The sequence below is a fragment of the Abrus precatorius genome, unplaced genomic scaffold, assembly GCF_003935025.1.
Source record: "Abrus precatorius isolate BTA unplaced genomic scaffold, Abrus_2018 Scaffold8, whole genome shotgun sequence".
NCBI lineage: Eukaryota > Viridiplantae > Streptophyta > Magnoliopsida > Fabales > Fabaceae > Abrus > Abrus precatorius.
In genome coordinates, this window is record NW_020874428.1 from 26,106,452 (window position 1) to 26,118,582 (window position 12,131).

General features: G+C 32.0%; 1 protein-coding gene across 1 annotated transcript; it reads left to right on the top strand.

Moving 5' to 3' along the window:
* The first annotated feature begins 7,600 nt into the window (after nucleotides 1-7,600).
* On the top strand, nucleotides 7,601-10,719 carry LOC113874554 (PLASMODESMATA CALLOSE-BINDING PROTEIN 5-like). Its single transcript, XM_027512775.1, has 4 exons — nucleotides 7,601-7,682; nucleotides 8,714-9,223; nucleotides 10,420-10,450; nucleotides 10,548-10,719. Exons 1-4 carry the CDS (start codon nucleotides 7,622-7,624, stop codon nucleotides 10,717-10,719), a joined length of 774 nt encoding a protein of 257 aa, XP_027368576.1. The 5' UTR covers nucleotides 7,601-7,621.
* The last annotated feature ends 1,412 nt before the right edge of the window (nucleotides 10,720-12,131 follow it).

Consider the following 12,131-nt stretch of genomic DNA (forward strand, 5'->3'; position numbering starts at 1 on the left):
GTACGTGCAATACTGCCAGGAAATGCTCTTCCATGAGGATTAGTATGGGCTAGGCCGTGATATCCTCTGGTGTCAGATAAGCCTTTGGCGGGCCGTGCCATAAGGTCTTGGAGAGATTCAACTCTCTGTGGAGGAGCAAAGGCACCGGGTGTCACAGGGTTCAACGGCTGGCAAGAATATCAATGACATAACTATTAGGTCCAGTTAATCAATATCATTAACAAGGCCCATTCAAACATAGCATACCCATACTCATTGAGATCACAATGGAATCACAAGCTTAGGGCAGTAAAAAACCAACTTCACCGAAAGCTCAATATGCAAGCCATAAGACAATTACATGTGCATTGACAATAAAGGCAAACAATATGGACAAAAAAAAAAGAGTAAACAAGCTGAAGAACTCGAATTTTTTGTATTAGAGTTACCACTTCCCCAGAGAGATTTCCGCTCTGCAAGCCTGGCCTCATCAACTGAGATCTTTTAAAACTAGGACCAGAAACAGATGGCATGGCTTTGTGTTTATCATGCCTTTCAAGCTCTTGCTTAGTTGATGAAAGAAAGTGCTCAATTCTTGCTTTAAGAAAATTATATCTAAATCGTTCATCGTCTTGGTTTATAGAACTTCTGCAGCTATAAAACAGGATGAAAATTAGTTTTAATAGACCACGCTATACCAAAAAACTCAATGAAAAAGATACCTTGCATCTAAGTATTGAGACAAAGAACCATCTAAAAATGCAGCCTCCTCTTTCAAGTCACCACTGAATGCAGACGATGCTGGTATTGCAGACGATGAAGAATTACTGCCACCACTGAATGCACTAAAACTCAAGGGTGGACACTCAGCTATTCTACGGTTATCTCCTGATGATTGTTCCTCCCTTAGTTCAAGGTCTCTAATATTTGACTGCCGAAAATCTGAATCAGCTGATGGCACGTCTACAAAGGCATCAATAGTCAACTTATTTGAATCATTTAAATAGAAGAATCGACTGATCTAATACTTTTTACAGATTCTATTTCAAGTAGATGACAAGTTTCCACAAACTTATGCACGGAAGTTTAGGATTATACTTAGCACCATTCAAACTAGTCAGCTTTAAAATTCCAGGTTCACTCCATTTTGTTTATAAAACCCTTTCTTGAGACGGATAAAGACAATTTAATAAAATCTATAACTAAGATGTGTCTTAGGAGGGATCAGCTGCATAAATCTCAAAGGCATGGATTGATGAGCTATTTTGCATTTAATAGTTCAGTTGAGGTGTTTGATGGTTTGCTATATATTATCATTCCTACTACTTGTGTAACCCTTTTTTTTTCTCCATAAAAATTTCTGTGATCCAGAAACAAAAGAAAGAGGTTACGAAAGAGCATTAAATCATGAAACTAATTAATTAATATAGAAATGAATTGAAGGCAAAATTCCAACTAATACAATGATGACGCAAAAATGAAAATTACAAGCAACAATGGTTTAAAGAACAATAGAAAAGTAATTCTAAATTTCAAACTACCGTTGCAGTGGTTACCTGTGCCATGCTCATGAGAACTATGAAAAATGGAGGAACCGATATTCCTTAAGTTAGAGTCAAAATGAGGTACAAGTTTGGTGCTGCTCATAGTTTGTGTATTAGATTTAGAAGCAAATTCCATTTTGTCTGAAATCACACTGCCACTGGCAACATCCACTTGGGAAACTGGGGCTGCATCTAATTGGCTGCTCCTGCTCAAACCAACTTCAGTATTTAAGCCTGGATGCTCAGATGTCTCATTAGCGGTTGATGATGCAGTTATGTTGAATCTTTGTGAATCTCCAGTTATTGGCTGTTCAGACTGACTTTGACATGGAGGATGATTTGAGCTTGACCCTGATTTTCCAGACTCATAAACTCCAGAGGTTTTAGCGTGGTTAAGTAAAACATCTTGAGCTTGCTTGCCGAATTTGACAATATTGGAGTAAGAGATTCCTGAAGAGACTTGGGCAGGCACTGATACGGATTCAGTTGTTCCTAGAGACTGTCTTCCACAATTAATACTAAAAGAATCTCTGCATCAATATTTTAAAAATGATCTAAGATGAATATTTGGATATGCTACTGACAAATAACTGCATATTGCAACATTCATACTGATACCATTGTGTCATCATAGTAGGACCGGCAAACAAAATCAAACAATGTTTTCATTTTCATGATCCACAAAATTGCATGAAAATTTCACCTATTCTTATTTCCTTCAATAACACAGTTTGTGTCAGAAGTAACTGAAGGAGTAGCTAACCCAAGATCTGCCATCTTGATGGCCTGATCAAGTTCTGACAAAAATTTCAAATATTTTAACAGTTAGAGGCAATGAAACAATAAAATCAGAATAGAAAAATTTTGAGCAATTAAAAGGATACCATTATAAAATGACTGCACAAGATCTTGTTCAGTCTGGGTTTGTGCAGCCAAAGCATTCTCCATCTAAATACAACAACAACAATGATAATAATAGGAATACAACAAATAACCAAAACTAATACAAAGCCAAATAGCAAAGAAAAAGAACGTTGAATACCTGTTTTCTTCCCTGGCATTTGGTGGTGACATGTTGAATAATTGCTGCAACCAAAACAATAAAGATTGGTAACGGTTTCTTTCTTAATTCCTTAAAAAAGTTGAAAACAAGAAAGAGAAAGAAAGTGAACCTTGATGAGTAAGTTTCTCAGTGATGAGTTCACGATCCATATTACACTGAATGATTAGAGCTCTCAGATCTTCTTTAGAAAAGCCAATGCTCTCCATGAAGCTCTTCAACGATGGTCCAATCTCAGATTTTGCAGCGTCGTTCTTCTTCTCCATTATCTGCTCCCACTCTTTCTAAAACACTTTCGCGCTTCGATGCCTTCTTTTTGTATACTTTTATTTTCCCTCCCTTTTTTATGTTTGTTATTATCGTTAACTAATTACTTTTGTTGCTTAATCAGCTGTCACTAATATATGTTTGTTATTCTCGTTTACTAATTACTTTTGTTGCTTAATTAGCTGTCACTGATAACTACTAACTAATTATACATATTAATACCAGGATTTTGTTAACGAGTTTAAGTATTTAAAATATAATAAATATTTTATTTTTAATAAAATTTTATTGTTAAGTAGTTAAATTTAATTCTAAATATTTTCTTCCGAGATTGATATTGCTTAACAAGATGATATGCTTATTATGCTGTATTAACAATTGTTTTAACAAATTAATGAATGCTATGATTTTCAGTACATACAATAAGATCTACTTTACATTAATGGATACAGCATGAACATTAGACATAAGAACATATACCCACTGGCATCACTTGGATTCAACTCACAGACTCTTTGTGCAACCCGTTTTGCAATCTGTACATTCCCATGCTTCCTACAATATGACACCAAAGATCCCCATATGATAGCATTTAGCTTTACAGAATACCCTTTATTAGTTCTATTGATTGCTCAATCTCCTACTTATTCATCATTAGTGCAAAATAGTCCCTTACTTTATCTGTTGCTCCCAAATGTTTACAAGCTGTTAAAACAGTAATCATAGAATTCCTAGTAACTTGGAAACTTGTAGGCATGCTACCAAACAACCTCCTACATTCATCTATTTCCTCACACTTAGCAATACCATAACAATCATTGAATTGCAAGCTACCAAGTATCATCAAGTTCCATGTTTCATCAAACACTCTTCTAGCTTCACTGAATTGCCCACTATTAGCATAAATGCATAAGACACTAATACGGATAAACCAGTCCCTTTCAAGACCCAATATTACAACCATCCCATGAAGAAGCACAGAAAGTGAGGACACTAATATTCTTGCAAGACCAGCTTTTTATGATGTAGGGACAAATGTTTTGGAAGTCTTTAAGTGTATGTGGAGCATGGTTGGTGAGAGATGAACTTTGATATGGAGGGTAGTGATGATGGAGAAAGTTGAGAACAAAGAGTTGACATTGTTTATGGTCCTTGTGGATAACAAGGTTAGAAAACTGTGAAGAATCTACAAGAATCACGGACTAACTACCTACAAATTATGAGTGGACACCACACACTCCTTTTGTGCTGGATATTGATATATGTTTTTTTATCCAAAGAAAAAAAATAAAAAATATTTAAATTGTACACATAGCAAGATTTTTATTTATAATTTAAATTCCTAGATAGATTGAGTTTCATATCTTGCATGAAAGAGACCTCCAGGTATACACACTGCATTGCAAAAACATGGTGAGAACCTCTTACATTTCTCATGATAGGATGTCAAAAGAAGGAAACTATAATTAGAACCAACATCTTGAACAAGGTTGAATTTATTCTCCGGGTTCAAAGCCATGATCAGCTTCTTTAAATGATTGATGATGATTAATTATTACATCAACTTTCTGTAGAAATGCCGCAGTTATCTCTTTCATCATTTGTTTGATAATGTATGGAATGGAGAACAATGATAAATTGAGGGTTGTGTGTGTGTGTTTGTTTTTTTTTTTCTTCTCATTTTTAATCGATATTTTTTCATTTATAATTATAAAAATTTTAATTTTTTTTCTTTACTTTTCTTTTAAGAATTTTCAAAAGAAAAAATAAAAGCTTATTTTTATCATCTTGTTCACAGTACACAAGACATAATAAGATGTAATATGAAAATAAAATAATATTTTATCATGATAAATAAATTATAGTATTAAGGCGCATTTTTATTTTCATTTAATAAATCTTCATAATAATTATAAAAATGTTATACTATATTTCATTTAAGAACTTATAAAGTAAATAATAAATATAATAAAATTTTCTTTTCACTGTTTTAATAAAACTTTGCAAATAAAAGATAAGATAAAATTAATATAATATTTTACAATTATCAATCAAATATCAATTAAAAATTAAAAAAAGAAAACAAACATATATCCTAATATTATCATTACAGAGACACCATATCTGTCAGAAGAACATGAGAAATATCTGTAAGGGCTCCATTAAAATTATCATTTGAGGCATTGGAATTATCACTATGACCCATATTAATTTGTCACATAAATTGCCCTTACGGTACTACGATGTATTAAGATAGAATGTTATTTTTTTATGCCTTCGCATTAATAATAAGATATTTTGATTGAGATATTGAAATCGAATCCACAAGGAAACAGAACTTAATAATAATAAAAGTAAATTGTATTTTCAGAAAATTTTTATTTGTAGTATTAAGAATTTAAATAATGTAATCGTTATTATAAAGAAGACTTTATTTAACAGTCACACTGATCCGACATTACAACTACAGACGGTTGTATGGTCGCAAAGTAAAACTATGTAACATCGTACAAATACTATAAAAGAATAGCATTTATTTATAAATAAATAATGTCATTCATTTTTTGGATTTTAGGATTTAAGATAAAAATATATATACTTCTAATTCTCTCTCCAAGTTCCATAACAATAGTAAAAAAATGGAGTAATATTCAAAAATTATTTCATCAATAACATTTTTAATAATAAATTTATTAAAGTTGCATGACTTTATTATCTATAATTTGTATATGAATTTCATTATGTCATGTTGCTTATTTTAATTTTATACAACTTAAGTAACTATTTCTTTCAATGGTATAATTCTAAAGGACTCCACACATCACTTCAGTTGAGGTTGAAGTGTTAACAACGGTTGTTGATACAAATAACTATTTTTATATACAATTTTCACTCTAATTAGCTCCAATAGTGTAACCCAATTTAATACCCTTATTTACTTGTTTAAGTATTCTAAACAACTTATATTACTAGGAACTAAAAAGGGTCCCTCATTATATGATACCCTGTATTTGTTTAATTTTTGGTGAAAGATTCCATGTATATCTTTCAAATTCAATTGGTCTCTTGTACCCAAAAAAATATCAATTGGTCCAAAGTGAAGATTAGGATGGTCTGAGAAAGGGGTAGGAAAAAAAAAGTGCAGACTAGAATGGCGGCATACATAGAGCTTTAGAAGGTTACATTTGGGCCATTGGTCAAATGAATTTGGTTTCTAATCAGATGCTGATTGTCACATGGTCCACCCACATGAACGGCTATAATGTCTCCAAATTATAATAATGGCAAACAAAAGCTATGCATTTGTGGGTTCTATTACTAATTAGTTTTGAGCCTTGCCATGTTAATTACTAGTTACTAGTTGTCATAAATTTGGGATCTACCAGTCTCTTGCTCATTCATTTCTCTTTTAGCCCATCTAGAAAACTATTTTTAAAGTTACAGCCATATTAATTTCACCTTAATTTTTATCATCCCAACCACATTCTACTTACATATCAAATCACATATACTAAAGTAATGTAAAAAAAAAACATTTTTTTTATATATAATTGTGTTAAATACTTGGAAAGTTTTATTACCTGTAATAATTTAATTTGACTTGATAATAATATCATAAAAAATACTAAATAAATTAAAAAATTGAATGAAAGTTCTAGTCACCATAAATTCTTTGAAAAAAGCGATAAGTTGCAGTGGGAATTCAATGACACTAACAATTAGTTTCCTTCAAGAAAGTTTGACTTTTCTGTTGATGAACAAATATGGGACATGAGTTGGGCTGCAACATCATGTCCACCGTTCTTTACAACAAACATGGAATCAGTTAAAGGGGAAATTATGAAAAAAGATGATAGTACAATCAAATGGCAGTAATAAGTATGACACTTCTGCTCCTACACTAGAAGTCACAGTCAAACAACAACCCAACCATGTTACTCCTTCATTGAAAACAAAAATATCACAACCATAAACAATACTTTTTCATTTTCCCTTGATGTAGGAACATCACTGTGTATAGACAAGACACAAAAATATAAGAGAAACAGAGTTTTTTATATAGAAGTTCTATTAGGAAAGAAGGTTGATTACAATGTCTCTTTTATTCTCCCATTTGCAAATAAGACATTGGCAATTTTAATTTTTCACATAATCTAAGACACCAACGACAATATGGTTGAATTGTACCTAGTACTGAGTAAGTGACAGATTCCAGGGCATTTTATATTTTTAGATTTATATCCTGCTAAGAATAAAGAGAAAAAAGAAAAGAAGAAAAAGAAGAGGAGAAGAAGTAGAAGAACAAGTCACACACAGCAGTTAAAAGAGAAGAAAAGAAAAAGGCAAAATATACACATCAGCACCATCATGACAATCATCACTTACATGCTTACATACACATCCTATATTCCAAACAATTATTTCTTTACTTCTTTTTTAACCTTTTCCCTCCTTTTTGTTGCTTGCACCCTCCAACACTCTCCCACACACCACACCCCATCTTTGCTTTCACAATTCCTCTCCTTTGTCTCTCACAACCGCACACATAGTCTACCACTACCACTATATATAAACATATACTTTTAGTTGCATCATTAGCCCACAAAACAAACATCTTCCCTTTCTTTCTCTAGATCATTTACCATCTCCAGTTTATATCATCTTCCTTTCTCCTTCATTGAACTACTATAACAGGAAACCACATTGAAAAAGAAGTAAAGAGAGGAGCAGAAAGTGTCAAAGAAGAAGAAGCAGAATAGTGAGATTAAATATGGAAAGGAGTGTAATTTCCTATGTAATATTTCTCCTACTGTGCCAATTCCTCTATTCAGGTAATTTCCTTTCTCTAGTTTATTCTATGCTTCTTCTATCTTCCCTTTTGTTTATAATTTTGGTTTTATCTCTTCTGGTTATATTCTGATATGTTTAGCTAGCTCAGTTGCTTCTGGTTCAAGATATTGTTTCTTAATTCTTACTATCTTTGGTTCTCATTTTTCTTCAGTTTTCTGTTGCTTCCCTTTGAGTTCTTTATCTTTTGTATATATTCTGTGCTTTTCTCTTTAATATTCTTTTGAACCCCTTGAATATGTTTTGAATTCTGAAACCACAAAACGCTTTTCCTTCTCTTAAGTTTAGCATTTCAATTGTTTTATTCTCTTCTAGTTTTTTAGTTCAACTAGTATGGATATACATGTTGAACTAATTGGGTGCAGTTCACTTTTGTTCTGTTTGATTTGTCCATAGTCGGAATACAGTTTACTAGTTGAGTTCCTTTTGTGTCCATGATTTTTTTTTCTTTTTATGGATAGAATTTTCCTTGATCAAAATATTGTCTCTTCTATTATTCCATTAAATATTCCCTAAAGCAATTATAGAGCCATGCCATTGAAAAAATTGAACAAGTCCTTTTCTAGCTCATCTTTCTGGGGTTTCACATAGAGCAGTTGCATCCAACCTTTCTCCAGTTCCACCGTTTCTTGAAAAGATACAAAGGGCCCAACTGCTTTGACTCATATATGGCTCTCTCTGTGCATAGGGTACCCTACCTGTCTTTAGTTGTCCATCTAGATGCACTATGCCAAATTGTAGGCTTTTGAAACAGTGGAGTGGTTTAAGGGCCTAAAATATAATAATTAGTTAAGTTAAAATTTCTCCCACTTTTTTATTGAATAGCAAAATAGTTTTGGTTTTCACACTACAATGTGGAATTCATAGGCACAATTTGAATCCAGCTACCCTTTTTTAGGCCCCCTTTAAAAAAGAAAAGGCCTTAAATTTATTTCAAATCTTTGTTTGATTTCTCTCTTCACATGCTTTAGACAGAGTACAGAACAAAGTAATTCAATTGTCATTTCAAATACAGGTTCAAGTAGGACAGAAAAGGAAGCACCTGGACATGTGAATGTACTAGAACAACAACAAGGGAAACAAAAATTCACTGCCTCAATTTCAATTTCTACAGTGCAAAAGGATATTACCACTCCCATCACTACCATTCCCAACTTAGTTCCCACCATCCCCACCATTTCAACACCACCATTCCTTAATCCTAATTCCAACCCTGACACAGTTTCTCCTGCCTCCACACTCCCAGTTACCACTCCAACCCCAGTGAATTCTCCAATTTCTTCAGGTGCAAGCTGGTGTATTGCAAGCCCAATTGCCTCACAGATTGCTTTGCAAGTTGCATTGGACTATGCTTGTGGCTATGGTGGTGCTGATTGTTCAGCAATTCAACCTGGTGGAAGCTGTTACAACCCAAATTCTATCCATGACCATGCTTCTTATGCTTTCAATAAGTATTATCAAAAGAATCCTGTTCCAAATAGCTGCAATTTTGGTGGAACTGCTGTCATCATTAGCACTAACCCAGGTAAGGCTTTTGCTGTTACATGCATTCAGAAATATTATGTTACATGCAACATTTTCAATGATGTTACATGCATTTTAAATTTAGGCTGTTAACCTCAATCCTCAATCCTTGGGACTGAATTTAAACATTTTAAAAAAATATGAAAAAAATGCATTTTTATTATTTTAAAATTATGAAAGTACAATAAATATTTTTTAATAAAACTTTATTATCATTAATTGTTTATCCTTTATCTTAAGACTGAAATTAACAAAATTCTTTAAATTTAAAGCAAGTTTCAAAAAATGGGGATGTTGTAGGATAAGTTGAGAATGTAAATAGAAATTGCGAGTTGTAGGGTGTCTTTCGTTGGTTAATCGGACACATTCACTGCTTGATTGTTGGGTTCTATTTTGAACAGAAAAAAGAGAAACTTTTTTCATATTTGAATGGGCTTTGTGACATGGGTACGTAGGAGCTACAAAACTGCCACATGAGTGATGCGAAAGTCAACTTTTTTTCTTCTTCTACTTTTTGGAATCATCGTCTCAAAAGTCTCCTTCATCGGTCACAAAGATCTAGAACTATTTCTGTTCATCACAATTTTTTCATAAATTCTGCATAAATAACTAGTAATATGAAGATGTATGAATGAAAAAGAAGAAAATAATAGTTAAATTAAGTCACTTGAACTCAACGCAATAACATCAACCAATGCTTTGGACAACAATTATGAATTATCGATTAGGATTATTCACGGAAGAATAATTATTTTCTAAAAAATATTTTTTTAAATAACTATATATATATATATATATATTCTTCTTTTAATATTTTTTTTCTGTTGGGATGACCAACTTTTTTATACTAATTATAAATTTGTAAATACACTGTGACATGTCAATTTTTATAATAATATTTTTTGTCCAAAAACATCTTTGTAGTTTTTACAAAACCAATGCATCTATCTTTGAAGTTATGTTATTTGTACCACTACTTTAAACATTTATACTGTATATTTATACTTATCATATGCATTTATATTTTTTTCTCTTTCTACACATCACATCAAAACTTAAAAAAAAGAAAGAGAGAGAGAGAGAGACATCATATGGTATTTTTGTGTAATTTCCTGTGCGTGCACGCTTTGCTTTTCATGTAATGTTTTATTTTTGGTTGTTGAGAACATTTGATGAATGCATTTACTTGTTTTACAGGCACAGGGACATGTCAATATCCATCCACTAGGTGGTGATTTTCTTACCACATATATCTGCTTTCATTTGTTATGTTGCTTCAATTGGAACAAAAAAACATCATATTAACTTAGTGTCTAAAATTGCAGTACTAGTACGTCAATCTTGAACACAACAAACTCAAGTGGTGCAAACGTTTTTGGTTCAGTGCCAGTACCCACAAGCCCCTCTCCCTCTGCTGCTGCTGACACATTAAATAGCTTTGCAGATATTTGTGTCATTCTATGGATATTATCAACTTTGGAAAGGAATTTTCTCTAAAATGGTTGAGAGTTGGATGTTGCTGCTCTGACCAGAAAAATTTTGCCCCTCTTATGGCTTTTTTGGGAGACTGAAAAGTTATGACATACATGGTAGACACATTTTGTAGAAAGAAAAAGCAATCTAAGATGATGGACATTAGTGGAGAAATATACTGTACATACTTTTTTTAATTTAATTTCATTTGTTGATCACATTTGTTCCTTTGTATTCTTAGAAAAATAACATATCTTTGAAGTTGTGTTTATCTCTTGAATTATATAAATTAGGATCATTTTTTATTGTTAAGACTCTAAAGTGTAGTTTAATCTTAGAATGTTAATCTTTTACTCACAGACAAACAATTTTTTTCATGTTTTACTTCAAACACAAAATAGAAACATGAAAAGCAAATATTAATGATTGCCTATATACATTGATAGAACAATTTGAACCACTAAAGTAGTTTTTCTTCCATAAGTTAAATGTTCTAGCACATTTTTGAAATATAAACTGCATAGTATATGCAGATTGATTTAGTTCTAATTTTTTAAATTAATTTTATAAGATTATTGTTGGCATCACTGAAGAGCAGTATATGTAATGTATAGTGGTGGGGGTGAAATTGTGTTTCTCACCATGGGAATTTGTTCACATGCCATGTACTAGAGATACCCCAATACCATAGGTCCCCCATTCATTGTGGCTTACTAGTACTTTGTACCCACAGTAATAATTGAAATTGAGTTGCTTCATCACTTTGGTAAATTCCCACATCTTCAACTGCATGCAGAGCATGAGGAAGATGAACAGTCCCATTCCATCTTCCAACCACTCATTACCTTTCTCAGCCACTACACAACCAACAACCCTCTTTACCTTTACAAGCAATAACCTGCACTACCTTCAAGAAACACACACAACATCTGTCATTTTTAATTGAAATATATTTTTTATATAAAAGATTATTATATCAAGGAGAATTATTGACTTTTATGATAATTAATTTAAAACTCATATTTATTATATGCTCTAATTGGTTTATAGTATAAAAATGTCAATTTTAAACTCATAAATAAATGTATTTTTCTTGTGTAAGGAATACAAAAAAAATATGGTACAAAATACTCTTTAACAAAAAAAAAATTAAAACAGTTGGATGAAAAATGATGCATGCAGTGAAGAGTCACACACAAAGAAATGAGCAGCTGAAAAATTTTATCCTTTAGAATTTTTATGTTTTTCTATCCGTGAAAACATGAGATTCTAACATTTATCCCTCTTTTTTCTTTATAGTTCGTATATTTATTATTATTATTATTATATATAAGGTTTTTTTTTTTTCAAAAAGTGTTAATTAATGTTAAAGAAAACAAATGGGCCCATATATCATATCTCACTTTCGTTGTGCAGTTACGCAATACGATTCAATA